Source organism: Drosophila ficusphila, unplaced genomic scaffold, assembly GCF_018152265.1.
Source record: "Drosophila ficusphila isolate 14025-0441.05 unplaced genomic scaffold, ASM1815226v1 contig_198, whole genome shotgun sequence".
Lineage (NCBI taxonomy): Eukaryota > Metazoa > Arthropoda > Insecta > Diptera > Drosophilidae > Drosophila > Drosophila ficusphila.
In genome coordinates, this window is record NW_025064092.1 from 8,210,676 (window position 1) to 8,228,389 (window position 17,714).

General features: G+C 40.9%; 1 protein-coding gene across 1 annotated transcript in view; it reads right to left on the bottom strand.

Annotated features, from left to right (window-relative positions):
- The window catches only part of LOC108095269 (neurobeachin), a 167,595-nt gene that overhangs the window by 36,788 nt on the left and 113,093 nt on the right, over positions 1–17,714 (bottom strand). The window contains 2 exon segments of the mRNA XM_017196299.2: positions 12–138; positions 14,735–14,839. Of these exon segments, the coding sequence (XP_017051788.2) occupies positions 12–138; positions 14,735–14,839 (232 nt within the window).

The following is a 17,714-nucleotide window of genomic DNA, read 5'->3' on the forward strand; positions in this document are numbered from 1 at the left end:
GTCTTTCTTACCTGCCACAACCGTTTCGGAGCGCTGCAGGCGAACGAGGACATGCTCGATAAGGCCGACATCGGTGCAGGCCTGTAGATTGCGGACGCTTTTGCGCAGGATGGCAATGAATACGCTCCAAATCTCCGCCTGCAATTGGAAAGCAAACAGAGAAATCCTTGATTCAAATGGCTATTAAGAAATATAGAGATACAATTTTATACGTAACGAAAACGAATAGAAATCTCAAGACAAAAAGTGTATGGCGAAATCAAAGTACCTAAGTATTGCTGTTGCCTTTTGCCCAGCTCAATAAGCAAAAGTAAAGTGGCTCACACAGACACAAGAATACTTAGCACACAAAAACACACATACACACACACACACGCACATTAAGGGCAAACAAAGGCAGGAAGTGGAGGCAAAAGACCAAAATAAGCAGCTCACGCGCTCGAAAGTATGCAGCACTTATCTGCTGATTTCTCTCTGTTCAAGTGTGCGTATGTGTGTGTGTGTATGTGTGTGTTTTTGTGCGAGAGTGTATGTCTAATGTAAACAGTCATTGAAATAAAGTAAAATAATGGAAAGTAATGGCAAAATAATCGCAAGCCAGGACCGAGTTTTCCTCCTCGAATTTCGTTTCTCCTTTAGCATTATTGCCTCAATTCTCGAGAAGAAAAACAAAGCGTTTGACGGTTTTTTATGATTATTGCCTTTCGCACACACAAACACTTAGATACCAAACAGACACATTCGCAGAAACAGAGAAGATTGCACATTGATTGGCAATTGCAGGAAAAGCGTTGCGAATATCGCCTTGAATATATATTTCTGTATTTCCACAATTTCGATATTAAGAAGAAAAACAAGCAAGGCAGCTAGCTTCGGTGAGCCGAAGCTTATATAACCTTGCAGCAATTTAGGTAAAAACACTATATTTGGAGTGGTTTTTCGGTTCTAATAAGGCCAAAAAGTGACTTACAGCGGAACCAAGTACTGCTTTGGGCACCATTTGATCAAAGTTTTAGGTGTGAATACCATCGGATTTAGAATTTGATACTTTGGTACTTCCTTAGATATTGCAAAAAACTGGCTGGCTTCATTTATCGCTTTTTTATTTTGTCGCTTTTTAGTTGTTTTGTTTTGTGGTTCTGACTCCTGTTTTTGTTTTTCTAATTTACTGAACATGCATAATTTAATTTGACGACTTATTTATTGTCCACAAAAGCTCAGGCTTCCCTCGCTTTCTAAAATAATTTTTCTCTGGGGCTGGAAAGTACACCTGGGATTTCAGAAAGCGGCTTTTTTGCATACACAAAATGTACTTAAATTACAAACCCAGTGATGTACACACGTAATATGTACTTTTGTGAGAAATCAGGAATACTCTTTGCACGTACTAAGCTGCACCACAGGGCAGTTAATATTGCCCGGGGTACTTGATTCTTAGCCAGAATTTTCCGCTTTCCCGGGTTTTTACACATTTTCGTGCCGCTTTTAGGCTTGGCACTGATTTACTAGTTTTTCTTTCTGTTTTCTGGTGGACAAAAGGACAGTTTGCGTTCGCCAAAACACGTTAATTGACTTTGTTTAACAATTGAAATTAAATTTGAAATATATGTACATATATTTTTTTTTGAGTTAAATTGTATAACCCTTTTAATTTTGTATATTTTCTTTATAGGTCTCAGGTTCTTGAAGTGCGACCTCATTAGCTTTTCGTCTAGGCTTATAACGAATTTTCATTTGTCATTTTCTGTTTATTTATTTTCATTGTACTTTGGCTCATTTTATATTTTGCAGACAGCTAGATGGGAAGGCAAAACAAAAGTTGATTTGACGCCATTGCGTTTTGTTTTTACAGCATTATTTCTTAATAAGCGCCTAGCGGGATTTTCCATCAGCGTCCCCGCGAATTTTCCACCTTTCTTCATGGTGTAATTCGTTTTTTTTTTTTTTTGTTCTGGTTGCGCCACCAAATCCCCTCGAACAATTTGCTCCCCATTGAGGAGATAAGAAGGAGAGGCAAAGATAAAGAAAAAATTAAATAATAAGAGTAGAAACTTCAGTCAGATTTTATTACGTAATTGGGTAGCAATTTCTTCATGGTCCAACAGCAACAACAACAACAACAAAAACAACAAAAACAACAACATCAGCACCCAGAGTTGCCACAGCCACTGAGCACAAATTAAATTTGGCCTTTCTACGCCCCCCAACCCCCCGACATTCTCCATATCTTTTTTTTTGTCTCTCCTCCATCATTTTCCACGGACGGCCCCCTTAAGTATGCTACAGAAATGCGGCTGCTTCTTTGAGCCGAGATTTTCCGACTTTTCTTTATTTTTTACTGCGGAACTCAGTCGAGCATTTTCATCTGCTTGTTGCTCGCTTTTCCGTCTCATTCTCTCTGGCTCTTGCTTCCTGGTTCCTTATTCCTTGTCCAGGTTAAATTGAGCATCGCTTGTCCAGCGCGGCCGGTCAAAGGCCAAATGGAAGAAAATTAAAAATTAAGTGCAAAGTTTGCCAAGATTTTGTTGTGGCTCAAGCCACGGCAAAACAGGCGAAATACCTATAAAAAGCCGCCCGCTAGAACAGGATCAAATTTATGCAATGGCCAAAGTTTAATTGCCCTGGTGGTTGGCATCGTTTCAAAAAACATGCAAAAAAAAGTACCTCGTATTAAATAATGTGGTAAAAAAGTCAATTAAGGGGTTATATACCTTTTTCAGAATCAAAAAATCGAAAAAAATTTTATGATTTTTTTTTGATGTACATACTTTCAACAATTTTTCTGCAAAATTTTTTAGAGATCGGGGCACTAGAACCTAAGATACAGCCGTTCATAGCGCACGGTGTGCATGACTACCTAATGTCCACCTAAAACTTTAACCGCGATTATCTCGGAATCGCATTTTTGAGAAAAGGTCGTTGCGGTGAGCACGATATCTCGGTAACCACTACATCGATCGATTTGAAATTTTGGGGGATTGTTTGTAGATACAATAGCTAGTTCGTGAACGAAGGAATTTTATTTTCGATAAATTTTTCTATTTTTTTGGGTCGAAAAACTAAATTATTAGACCTCGAAAAATCGGTTTTTTTGAAAAAATAATCACTGTAACTGTAAAAATTTTTTTTTCGTAAAATCCTTCGTTCACGAACTAGGTAACACTATATACTAACGTAGTTTTTTTTTTTTTTTTTTTTTTGTTGAGCCGTTTTCTTGTTTTCTTGCTCACCGCAAGCCTCTAATGAAAAAAGGACTTCTGCGGCAAGGACTATAACTTCCACAATTCTCAAAATTTTCACTCAAAATTTCAGACAAATAAAGTTAAGGACACGTACTTTGATAAAATATATATTGAATTTAAATAAAACAATGGCAACATGCTAAAAAAAATAAATGAAAACCCTGTTTTTTTCTGGTCAAAAAGGTATATAACCCCTTAAAATGGGCGATAAATTGTTTATTATCGGCTACAAACATTGTCACTACTACGCTACACTACCCAAGAAAAGGTGAAAATAAATAATTATTAAAGGATAACAAAAAATGTTAGCTTTGATAGAAATTGATTACTGTTTTGCCGACTATCTTTCGACTCTTCCAATAACAAGCAAATATGGTAACAAATGTTTCAATGACGTTTTCCTGCAGTGCACTGTATCATGCAATTTATTTGCAATTTACTCAGTCGATGGCCCTTTCCACATGGAGACAATTTCCCTCTGCACTTTACTTTTTGTTTTGCACTCATTTTCCACTTTATCAGCGATTTGTGTGGGTCTCCCTGTCTTATTCTCGCTGCCTTGCCTTTTCTTACCCATTTCTCTTGGTCCTTGGCGCAGTCAAATCGTTTCGTTTCAATAGAATTTCAATAAATTTATCAACGTGTCTTGGCTTGGCTCCTTCTCTCCATCATGATGCCATGGATCTACCCGCCATTTCCCCCGAAAAAACCTCCTCCTGATGATTTTCCATTTTCCATTTGCATCCACCGTCTGTCTGGCTGAGCGTCTGCGATTTTTCCTTTTGGCCCGTCGAGCAGAAACGGGCAATCGGTCGTATACTTTATCAGGCGACAGCGCATCGTTTGCATGCCTGCAGTGCGAGTTTTTCCTTGGCCCCTTTTTGCTTCTGTTTTTTTGCCCCACCACCTCTCTCTTCATATTGCTCCCCTTTTGCTCCCCCTTTCCTCCTCTTTTCCTCGATTTGTCCCTTTCCCATTCCACTCCCCTCTGAAACTGACGCTTCGTTACCCCTATTCAATTTCAACACCCGCCCGTCTCTATCTTTATGTCATCTTTTTAGTGCCGAGCTGCAATCTCCTTCCTTTTCCTCAATCTCCATCTCCTTCTTGTCTTGGGCAATGCGCTTATGTGCTTCCTTCCTGGCTTTCCTTTCCTTTCCCTTCCTTTCCTCTCCCTTCCTTGCCTCCCTGATTTCCCTCCCTGTTTGTGCCACCCTGAACGTGCCGCCTGGCGAGCCAACTGGTTTTCCCTTTTGCAAATCTGCTGCGGCTCTAACGGAAATTTATTATTGACAGCATCTGCCGCTGCAATGCAAACAACTGTGCAAGGAGGCGAGCTCCTTCGCCGTAGGAAAATCGAGTATCGAGGCTCGAGGAAAAGCCGAGGAAAGCGAAGGAAAAGCGGGAAAAGGCGAGGGCATGAGCGCATATACGATACGCACATGCAAAATGCCGGAGTCGGCAATTTTGCGGACTAAGTAGCGTGTGAGCCTTCTTCATCTCGGCAATGTCTACTGGCTGGCTGAGTGACAGGCTGAATGGCAAAGACACTGACTGCCATTGACGTTCTGCCACGGCTGATGTGCATAACATTGACACAAAGTGCAGTCGTGGCCAAAAAAGGGGTCGGAAAAGGGGGGGTAACTCCGGGAAACTGCTCCTCCACCAAATGGGTGAGTCATTAACAGGCGAACAATGTGGCGCTTCTAGAATGTCCATTAAGCCATTAAACCAATCAAATGACACTTCCCCATCTAATCAACTTTTAAAATCATCAAAGATCTTAAATATGATTTGAAATGATTGGTATAAATAAACGAATTGATTTGGGAACTGCAACTGACAAACAAATAAGCAAATAAGATAACTTTTGCCAAGGGTAATCATACAGAAATAAATCAATCAAATTTATTATTTTTAGCTTGATGCACAAACTGCCACATGAAATTCAAACAAATAGCATAGAGCTAAAATGGTACAAACTGATTGGGGGGAAAGTACTCTTCTCCACTCATGAATTATTTAATGCGCCTGAAAAGTGGTGGCAAATCGTTTGCGACAGGTTTTGTGGGGTTGATCGGCACGGATGGCTGTTCCTGGATAGATTGCCATATCTTTAATGGACTCCCCTGTCAGTTATTGTTGCCGGTGTTGTTGCCGACGTTGTTTGCTCTTGTTGTTGCTCTCGTCCTTGCCTCGTTGCAGCAACTTGAACTCGAACTCTCTGCCACGTTGCCACTCAAGTGCCAAGTGACAAAGGGCAATCACTTGTCCTGACCTCTGACCCTCCCAATGCTTCCGCCTCTCGACTCTCCACTGGCCCTTAAGTTAATTACTCCAAAGCATTCCATTTCAATTTTGTGTTCGGGTACATTTTCAAATTTATTTAATTAATTTATGTCAGGCTGCTGAAGGGTTGAGACACTCCTAATGACAATAAATATATTTTCGCCTTATGTTTGTTTGCCTCTCTGGAGAAAGTTTATTTACACTGAACTTGGTTTAAGGGTTGATTAGGGGAAAATCTTTGAAATCTATTACGTTTACCATGTTGCCTAGTATTAATTTTTCTTTGCATCTCTTTTTTTGCGGCCATCCTTTAATGACTCTTATTATTCCGGTGGGTTTATTTGCCCTCAAAAATTATCTTTCGCAAATTAAAAGTTTTCCACGAATGCGGGGCGAAAGGAAAACAAAGTTCGATGAGGCATTCAACCCTTTTCCTTCTCCGCTTTTTTTTTGGGACAACAAAACTCCTTTAACAAGTTAATTGAGAGCAATTTTCAGTTCTCTCATCGTTCTATTAAATTTCCCCGGAAAAGTCCGCGCCAAATGGGGTTGAGCCGTAATTAAAAATTGACCGAAACCGATTCGGGGGACCTTGGCACGTTGTCCCTGCTCAGTTGGCCATTAAGGTGTCACAAATTGAAAGCAAGCTGCGAAAAACGCGCTTAAAGTCGCGCCCACAATCACTGACGCCTGACGGAGTCAAAAAAAAAAAAAAAAAAAAAAATTGAAATAAAAAACCGAAAAAAAGGGTTGAGAGCGCTGAAAATAAAGAAGGCTCAAATAACGAATTATGTCAACCTTTTGATGCTGTCAAGTGCCGCAAATTGAATTATGCACAAAGAAAAGGTGTCGCCAAAGTCAACAGACTCCATTTCCCCTTTTCAATATTTTTATCCCCCGGACTCTTATATTTTTTGCACTTGAGTTGGACAGTTTTCCTTCTATTCGGAAGACTCATTTTAATAATTTGTGTTTGCTTTAATAAGGGGAAATGTTTTCACAACGCTTTTTTATTTAGCACACAAAATAACAGTTAGTTGGTTGTGAATCTAAGTCCCTAAGATTCGCAAATATTATGTTACATTTGCGTAAAGCCTGTATTTGTAATTTAAATAATTACACACTAAACAAATAAAATGAGAACTTGCATTTTAGACCGCTACGGAAAACGTGGATTTGATAATTAATTCAAATTAAATTCAGATCTGATTTTGACCACAGACTAGAAAGTGTGTGTGGATACACACATTCCATTCCGAACAGAAGCAAAAAGTGTGTGGGGCAAGGATATGTGATCCAAAAGCGGAATCCATATCCCCGATCTGATGCGAATCCGAATTCCCTGGCGAAGCCAATGCGAATCGCATTAAAATTTCTCGCATAAATCGCAGAAAAGTGGTGGGGGGGACAAAAGGAAAGTTTCGCGTGGGGCCAGGTGGACTTTCCATTATGGCATTATGGTGGCAATGCTGGAGGTGGTGGGGGGTGGTGTCGTGTCAAACATGAAATTCAATTGTGCCGGCAAAAAACGGTAGAAAGTGCTGCTAGCATATGCGAACCGCTGGCAGTAGAGGGTTAAGCGGAAGCATCGCATTTGTGCAAAAGTTTCACGTTGACATTTCCATAATAATTTTCTTTTCATTCTCTCCATTTCTATATATATTTTTTTGCTTCTTCAATTTCGTTGTTTTCTCCTTTTTTTTTTGCCACTCTCTGTGATTTTATTTGGGATTTTTTTGTCGGCCGCAGAAAGTTTGCATTGCTTTTGACGCACGACTGAGTGGCGGAAGTGGGCGGGTCGAGAAAAAGTGGGCAAGTCTAACCCCTTGTCGCCGAGTGACCCCTTTCCCTGCTCAAAAGCCTCGGCTGTTGCTGTTGCTGCTGCTGCTGCCTTTTTGCATATTGATGAGGCCGAGAAATCTGCTGGATCTGGGTGGGAAAGTGGAAAATCCAAAACCAGAAACCCCAAACCTAAAATCTAAAATCTAAGTTGCCAAAGGGGCAGCAGAGGGGTGAAAAACGCGTGTCAAAATTGAATGACAAAACTCACATGTGCGGCATTTTGCCGCAAAACCCCCTTCTGCTTCTTCTTCTTTTGCTCCAACTCCTTTTCCTTCTTCTTCTTCTTCGTCTTCTTGTTATTTTTCCGTTACTCTCGCGAGTATTTTCCACCGGCGACACATGTGCGTCGATGCTAAGCCCACAAGCCAAAAATGCAAAGCAGCTCAAAAAGTATTCCAAACAGTTTTTCACAGCTATCGCTAAATCCAGACATAATGCCCCGCCCCCCAAGGCCGCCCCTCCGATCGGCCACGCCCATATGGCTCGTGTGTTTGTCCTAAGGCCTCAGCGGAACAAGAAGAAGAAGATGAAGAAGAAGCTGCTTCTAAACTTTATACATTTTTCATGGCTGGCAGCAAAGCGGAAAAGCGGAAAAGCGGCATAACAACAAAATAGGATGCAAAAAAGCCACGAGCAGCGAAAAAGAATAACAGCTTTTCTGCGGCACAAAAATTTCCATAGCAGTTGGATCTGCAATTTTTCCAAAGAAATGCATTCTAATTGGCATTTCACCTGAGATTTGTCAAGGCTACCGGAAGAACGAACAAAATGAAAAAGAAAGAAAGAAAAATGGCCATGAAAACCTTAAAGTAAATTTAAAATCTGTATTTACTGTCAAGTAAAACATATTTCAAATCTAACATTAAATTAGCAAGAATCAATAAAAACATTTTAATTAAATTCAATCAAAAACTGCTGTGTTTACCTTATAATTAAGAATCTTTGTGACTCTTCTTTCCTTTTGCACTCTCTTTTAATTACCACTTCGCTGGCCAATAATGTGAATTTAATTTCAATTGAAATTAACTTCCAAGTTCCCACTTGATTGGCCGTATAAAACTTCTATTGCCTATATGCTTTGTGCATTCAAAAATCCAAAAAAAAAAAAATACCCCCAAACCCATCGTACTTAAAATGCTATTAACTCAAGCGGAGAGCCCAAAAAGACGAAAGCGAAAAAAAAATTGAAACTTGTGCGGCTTTTGGGCTTTTCGGCTACGCTATTTCGGCCCATTTCACTCCAGACCATTTTGGTAATTCTATTTTTCCTGCGGAGGAGGCGTCTACTTAAAAATACATTTACACTTTAATGACGCCCGCGCGCTTCGGTCTCAAAAGCGCAAAAACCCAGAGAGTCGAAGCAAAAACAAATCAAAAAGAAATTAAATGACCTTTTCAGATGCCAGACAATTCTTTAAACTCAACGGGTGGCCCCAGGACGAAAACCACTGTAAGGTCTTTGGGGAAGCGGGGCGAGCGGTTTCCATGTGCGACTGATGGTGGGTTGCCTGCCGGGGGCACGGGGTCAGGTTCGGGTCATTCAATGTGTTTGACTGTCGTCGTTGCCAGCCATCGCCATCTCCATCTCCATCGCCATCGCCGTTGTCCCCTACGTGACGAGTGCTGCCAATAACAAAAAATAAAACAAGAAAAGAATCCCAAAGGGGGAACAAAACAAAACGTAGTGGGCCAAAATCGGATTTCAAACAAATATAGCATGTCAAAAGGCTAAATACCCTCTGTTGGAATCAAAAGCTTTAATATAATAAATAAATATTTCAATATCCCAATTTCAGAGTGTAACCAGACTTACATTTGCATCATGAGAAAATGGTAGAAAATGTAAGTGTGACCATACTCCACTTTAAATTTTACTATACATAAGCCACGACTGCACCTCCAAGCTTGTTTGGGAAAAAAAAATGTAGTTCAAATTACACGAACGATTTATTGAGTCTACCAAAGTTCGAAGTACTCAAAAAAAGGGTAAAAAAAAAACGAGAAAAGAAAGAGGAAAGCATATCGCCAGCGACACAAATGTAATAAAAGGCGGCATCAAAAGGCCAAAAACACACAAAAGGCAACGCTGCCAATACAAATGCCAGGTCCCGGCTAATGTTGAACCCATTTCAAAGTGTGTCCTTCCTGCCCAATCTCTGTCTCTGTCCCCCTTGCTCCTTTCCTTTCCATGTTCCCCGCTATATCTGTCTTTCTCCCTCCGTATCTGTCCATCTCTTTTTAGATGCCTGACTGGCAATTCTTGCTCCATGTCCGTTATGTCCGTAAAACTTTTGTTATTCTTGTGTGCATTTCAATTCGATTCTGTCTCGCTCGTCAACCCTTCCATCTCGCTCTTTTTCCTTTGCCCCCTCTATGTCCCTTCACTCGTCCCGTCTCTTTCACCGCACCTCCTACCGAGGCAATCACAATTCATATTTAATGGCGAGTTCGATTCCTGCTGTCCTGCAGTGGCTTTGGCATTCAGGGCCTTGACTTGCCTGACTTGCAGCGAACTACTTGCATTTCAATTTATTCAACTCGTTGTCAAAGTGTGACCAGAGTCTAATGGTCATGAACAGAATAATCAAGAGATTAAATTGAAACCCACTAGTAAGTAATAGATTTGTAGTTAAACTTTTTAATGTTATTTAAAACAAACAGTGTGGCCAGTTTAAAGCGAACGGCACAATTTAGAAACCTATTTACCAAATAATAACTCGAAACGAAAAACCTTTTCCGCCTGCCAAACGGACTTAATGGAGGGCAAAACAACTTCCCCACAAATCGCCACCAAAACATAATCTTCTTATGCTCATTGCTCAGTATTACACAAAATACAGTCACACTAGAAATTGGAAAGAGACAACAACAACAAGAACAAACTCATCGAGGGTGAGGGCGAATAGAAATGGAAAACTTATAAAATATCTGCGAGGAATACAAATTCAATTCATGAATAAATTTCATGTATAGCCCTTGGCTGCTTTCTATTTTATGTATTTTATGGCATGTGCCTCCGTTTTATGTTGTTGAGGTTGCCGGGGATACCAAAGAGGATAACGCAGAAGCGGAGGCATCTGCATATCTATCTGGCCGACTTTGGCATTGCCACAAAATCAGCAGCTGAAACACGAGCAGTGGCAGCAGCAGCGGCAGCAGCAGTTGATGATTTACCAACGGGCGAACACATACTCCAGATAATTACGACGCGGTCTAGACTTTAAACCATGGGTTAGGTTTCCCTCCCTCTCCAAAAGTTGCCAACTGGCAACGGAAAATCGTTGGCTGGCAGTGACTGCCACTGCCAACATAATCACAAGTTAATCCTCCGTGTAACTTTACCACCAGCAACTGGGCATTTGGGCAGCAGAGTGGTTTTTCGGGGGGGCGGAGTCGAGCAGGTTGCGCAAGTGGAAACTGCGAGGAGGATGCCCTGCCCTGTTCGAATGTAGATAAGCGGCCCTAAGCCAAAGATACAACTTTCAGATACTTGCCAAACTGAAATGTTGCGATGGCTTCGCACTCCCTCAAAAACAGCAGCAGCAGCAGCAAAAGCAGCAGCTTAAAAATGTTTCATTTTTATCGCAGCGAGTCAGAAAACGAAAACGAAAACCAGAGAAAGATAGAGATGGAGAGAGGTGAAAATTCCTTAGCAGTAATGCCGAAAGGAAATCCTTCTGCTTGGGGATTCCCCATCCGACAGGCGAATATCTTCATCCAACTTTGATGTTTGCTTCAACTCACACAGACGTAAAGGTTTCCAAACAGAGAACTTAAAATATGGCAATGCTTGAAGGTGTGACAAGTGTACAATAACGTTAAATGGTGTGACCAACTTATGTAAAGGGGATCTTAAGGTTAAAGTGACCAGGATTTAAAATAAAGCGAAAGGGATTCAGCAAAGTCCAATATTTTTATAATTTTTTATCATTTATTGAAAGAACAATCCTCAGCAAAGGCATATCAAAGGCATATTCCAGCTGTTCAGCTCTGAGGACCACCTGCCTTGGTCAACAGTGGAACATTGTTTGCAGCTTTAACAACGTTATTTACAGCTCCGGATGGAGAACAAAAAAAAAAAAAAAATGTTGAATGCAAACGGTGAAGGGGAGGGAAAACAAGGAGAAAACAAAGAGCGGAAACCAATTCGACGAAAGGTGAAAGGTGTTCGTCTGTTGATTCGACCCTCCTCTTTTGACTCTTTCTTTTCCCGGAACCCCACCCACGAACTTTAACCGCAGAAATCAGCTGGGGGTCTTGGGCCATTTCCCCCCCTTTCCCCGTCGATTTCCCCGGCTTTCCCGTGTGCCCTCAGTTCCTTTTGAGCTCTTTTTGACTGTGGCAAGAGTTACGCAAATTGCTGAGCTGGCAAAGGCTGTAAAATTTTATTGAGCATACACACAGCCGACGAGCCGGGACAAATATGCGGTTCAAGGGACGGTGATTCTGTTCTGTTCTGTTCAGTAGGTTCTTCTTCTTCTTCTCGACTGGTGGCTCGCATTTACGGCCTTAATTTCGAAAAGAAGCTTTGATTTAAAGGGAGAACACGACCAAAGGGCGACGAATTTATTGCCGGGAGCATAAAACGCCGTGCCCGTGAAGTAAGAGTTGGACACAAAAATACAACAAAAAAAAAAAGAGTAAAAGAGAAGGAAGGAAAGGGCTTAAAGGGGCGTGTCACCTGTCGGCGGGACAAGGACTAAAACTGTTATTTGCACTTGGCTCAGTTACGTGCCGAATCAATTGAGCAACGGCTGATGGCGAAATTTCAGGGGTGTCGTTTTCGGGGGACACACGACTGGGCACCGTAGTTGGTCATAAATCATTTAAGTCGCCTCCTTTACATGCAAAATGTTTACCAGCACGACAGTTTCGAAACGAAAGCGAGGAGTAACAAAATCTAACGATGGCATTTCAAAATAACCTAGTTAAAAGAAAAAGTTGATATTGCAAATTTATTCATTTACATGTCAATGGTTTAATATTTCGCTAAACATAAATGGATTGCCAGGTTTAATAAGCGGTAAACCATGTATTTTTATGGACGTGAGTGTAATGTGAATAATACATGCAAATATACCCAAACATGTAGTCACAAAGTAAGGAATTTATATACTGTCCCAGATTCAAGTTATTCCCATCCTTGTAAACTTTAGGACTAGCGTGTAAATACCCTCTGAAAGGCCACATAAAAGCGGAGCGTAGGCAGCTGCCCTGAGTGCCCGTAAATTCAGCTGTAAATTCTGTGGGTGGTGATGGGTGGTGGCACATGGTGGTGTTATTGGTGGCTCACACCTGCCTCGCATGCCAAATGAAGTAAAAGATCTTGGCGCCCGAAAATCTAACAACGCTGCTGCCTGCCACACACCGGGTGATGCATATTTGATGCTTGTTTTACATATGCCAACAATCCAGGGACACATGCTAGCAGCCACCCAAACCACCCCAACCGAACCGCCCAACGTACTCATCCAACCCAACCACCCACGCACACTTTGCCAAAATTTGTCACTGACAATTTTCATTAATTTAAAAAGCCAAATAAATTGTGAGGCTTCAACCGCAACAAGAGCAAACATCTATGCCAGCAAAGCGGAAACAAGCAACTGACGCATATCATTAAAGAGTAGTTACTGTGGGTGGTGCGATGGGTGGTTTCGTGGGCGGCCCACTGGTGGGTTTTTCTCTGTGGCGTGAGGTGTGCATATGTAAGACGCTCCTAAATGGATCGCTTGTTTGTGACGCAGTCAACACATACGAACACATACAAACACACTCGCAGACTCGAAGGAAGGTAAATGTAAAGGATGGCAGTAAACCACTTGCCACCCATAAAAACACCCACAAAATCTACGCACACCTACGCAAAATCAGGGACAAAGAGTTGAAGCCACCAAGCGGCATAAAAGTGGTTTCAAAAATGGCAGGATGGCTTTTTGCCTAATTCTCAACAAAATAAGACATTTTAAAAACATTGAAAAGGGTTACTGTTGCAATAAACAAATAACTAACTAGATATTTAATATCCTACATCTTTTTTATAGATTTGACTGGGCTAAATGTTTATTTCTTTTCAGAATACTAGCTGAAAAAAGCTTGAATAATACCAGAGAAATCCATATGCTCCAAAGTTCAAGCCCGCATTATTGAACACAAACACACAATATTTTCCATGGATTAAAAAAGTGAGCAGTGTTATCCCCTTGTTAATAAGTGAAAAATTCTGAAAATGCAATTGGATATTCTAAAGCGCGCGTGAAAGCGCGAAATGAATTTCTTTATCCATGGAATTTTGTTGTTGTCTTTATTTTACACAGTGTGTAACTGTGTTTTTTCAATGGTTAAACGGCTGAATTTCAAGAGGGTCAACGAACCAATGCAATGGAAACTCATAAAGCGGCAACTTTGTTGCGATTTAACCGTGGGTGTTTGCCCATGCATATTTATATATATGCACACGTATATATTTATATGGATATATAGCTTCTGTGGCCCGACTTCCGATGTCTACGCCTTCGCACTTTGGATGACACCGGCAACAACCAGAAAACCGGCAGCAACCCACTCAGTCTGCCGGAGGAAAACACTTCCTGTCATCACACACACACAGACACACATGGGGGCAGAAACGAAAAAAAGAAGAGGAGGAAAGCAGGAGAAAATGAGGAAAACCACCCACACACTGGTGGTGCTCGTGAAAAGTTACTGGATCCTTTCGCCAGCAGTCATGCTAATAATTTGATGGCACAAGCGAGCGAGCAGCGACAACGTCAGGTGTAAAATATTGTTAAGCGCAAATACAGAAACCGACTGACTCACACACACACACATGCACACCCTTGCGGAAGCAGCCACGCCCACACACACACACGCAGATGCACAAGGAGAAAAAATAAAAGCTATTTGGGAAAGGTACAAGAAATTGTGTAATACAGTAGCTAATAATATAATATAAAGATCTTGTTAATTAAAACTTTGTCAACATTAATTACTTGGGTTTTAAATTCATATGAAAACCTTTTTCTGAGTGTACGGCATATTCATATGCAAATCGGGAAAAAGGAAAATCCAGTTGTTGCCGAGGAAAAGGGGGAAAGCAAGCTGAAAAGCATTTCGTGTTGATGTTGCGTTTTCATTACGCGCAATTTCGGCTGCCACGCCCCCTGCGTTTGTTAATTTTCTTTGATGCCGCAGCGAAAATTGAATTAAATTCTATTAAAAAGTCACCAACATACGGCAACCGGAATATCTAAGGGACGCGGGACTCGTATAACTCGTATATGTGTCGGAAAATCTGCGATTCGCCGGTTACTTTCGAATTTTGTGGGCGTTTTTCCGGAACGGAGGGGGACTCAACTCACCTGCAAATTGGGCGGACAATGATCCAGCAGCTCCAGCATATGTTTGATATTCTGCGCATCCTGTATCACAAAATTCAATTCCATATCGAATTCACCGCCGACCAGCTGCAAAAAATCAAAAGGCAATAGAGATATGAGTTAAATATATATAGTTTGGATATTGTATAAACAATGGCGGGAATTGTTGAAAAATGCTCACAATTAGTGAGAATCATTTTTCTCCCCCCCAAATTTTTCTTTTGCTTTTTGGATGGGTTTAATTTATTTGGTCGGTGGTCCTCTCTGCATGTGGATAATCTGGGGTAAAAATATGCGAAAAGTTGACGGCAGATTTGTAATTGGTAAAGTTTGAATTGGAAATAATGGATGTGTGTTTGGAGAGCGTGTATTCAAGTGGGCGATGGGCGGTGGGCGGATGAAGAGGAAACGGAAAATGGAAAATGGGAAATGACTGACAAAAGTTTTAAGGGAATTGAGAGCCATGGAATAAGAGAACACAGGCAAACGAAATAACTGTTGGCTTAAATCCGTTGATTGGCCAAAATCAATGTAGTTTCCATTTATCTAGACCACACAAAGTGCAAAGCTCCAGTTAACTTTACCGGCTTCCTTTAATTGAAACCAAATTCAATGTATTTCAGCTCGCTTGTATTTGTTTAAGCATAAAAGTTTTTATTTTCTGAAAATCGAACGCAGCGTGTCGAGGTCAGAATGTTTTTATTTGAGTGCTTCAATAGATTTTTATGAAAATTGTATACCCCTTTAAAGCATTTGAACTCTCTGAATTTATAAATCAAATTTTTTTTAAGTGGATATGCAGTTTCTTTCGAATGAAAAGACCTTTCCCGTCAAAATTAACCCTTTCATGCCCAAATTAATCTGGGGACACATAGAAAATATTTAACGCCATAAATGATTAATAGGAACCCCAAGTAACTTTCATATCGATTTTCGATACTCTAAGTCCTTTGGTATGTCCTTACTGCAATGTTGCCTTTAGGCCTTTGAAAAAATCCTCACTCTTTATAAAACAATTTACAAGCCCAACTTTATACTTTTATCATAGTCTTACCTGTTTTAAAGATATGTACGTACTTATTTTATTAGTATTTGTCACTAATTTTAGTTAATCGCACTATTTGCACGGACACTTTTTGGTAAAATTTTTCGGCAGCTGTGGTCGCTTCGAATCATAAGTGATAACTCAGCACACGCTGCAGCTGCATTCGCCAAAATTACCAAAAATTAAACAACATTAATATGGGGAATCGCCTATAAAAAAAATCCACAAAAATTTTGAATCGTAACCGATTTAAACTTCAAAAAGTCAATGTTGCCTGTAGGCAACAGTGGGCATGAAAGGGTTAAACAATTTTTTTTTTCAAAAAGGCAATAAATCAAAGTCTTAGGCTATTTAAATCTAGAACTATCAATTGCCGAACATTAAAAGCTGATTAAATTTTCCGTGAACCTAATTCTCTTTGATGGATGGTGATCTATCTTAAAAAAACCAAATCTGTGCCTCATTTTCTTATCTCAAAGAGAGTTTTCCAAGGGAATGGGAAGGGATTATCATTTAGCAAACCATTTGCTCGCTGTTCTTGCTCACATTTTGCCCCCACACTCTGATTTCACCCCCATTATTGTTTTCCGCCCCCCTCGATTTTAGTTTCCGTTGGCTTGGGCCAAGTACAGTCGAGTGTGTTAACTGCTGGGAAGCGTGTCCCATACACATCCTTTTGCCATCGAGGAGCAATCAGGGCGTCCTTTCAACAGCAACAACCATAACAATCAAAAATGGGCAAAGGAAATTCCCGCAGTCACGTCACAAAAACGGCGGCGGCAAAAAGGTTCTAACTTAATTATGCCAGGCGCCAAGAAAATCCACTTCCATTGAAATCTTTGGGCCCCCGACTTTAACACCCCCAAAATCAGGGCCACGCCTCTTTCGCCCTCCGTCCCCTAAACCAAAGTCAATATATATATATTTCTGGGCAAAAATTGTTTTTCTAGCTTTTTGCGCGCTTTAATAAAATCAGCAAAAATAAATTCAATAAATTGATTAGAGCGAAGGGAGAGGGTTTTCTCTGTTTAGCTCACAAGTGGTTACAAGTGTCCTTACACAAACGCAGACACACACACACCGACACACACATAAGCACACATAGGGCGTTATAAATCCCCACTGTATTTATGTCTGTTTTTGTTTGTTTTTCTCGCATTTTTTCTGGGCGAAAAACTAAGTGGGGAGCGAGAAAAGGGGGCTCTTTGGCGGCCGACAGTTTGGCGCCTGGCCATCAATGGACCACACCCACCATCCACCATCCACCATCCAGCATTTAGCATCCATCCAGTGTCCTTTGGCCAGGCACCACCATCCAGATCCAGTACTTTTGTGCGAGTGCACTCGAGAGCTGCTTTATAATTATGCGAAAACGATTTCGCCGGCTTTCCACTTTCACTCCGCACTTCTCGAAAAACCCACCTCACACTTTTTGATCCTTTTCTGCGGTTTATGGCCATGGCCACGCCCACGATTTGCCTTATCACCTGGCAACCAAGAAGAAACAAAACAGCAAAACAAAAAAAAAAGCAAAACTGAAGGTAACAATATGGCCAGCAAATCTGTTTTGATGCGAACATAAAGCGAAATCAAAGCCAGCGACTTCTCACCCCCGGATTTGTTGGCACCCCCTTCCTTTTTTCGTGGCAATGAAAACAAACAGCGGAGGAGGGCTCTAAGTCCCGCGGATTAGGGAGCAATTTATAATGCCCCTTTAAGTCGGACGCCCCAGAACCACCGCCAATATCGTGGGCTGAATTTCCATTTGCTCCATTTGAGAAAATAGACACAAAAGCAGTTGAGTCCTTTGATGAATTAAATGAACTCTATTTAACGTACTTAAAATTCTACAAATTTCAAGTGCTAACTTCTTTAAAATTATACATGTTGTTTAGATTATATTATATAGACTCACAA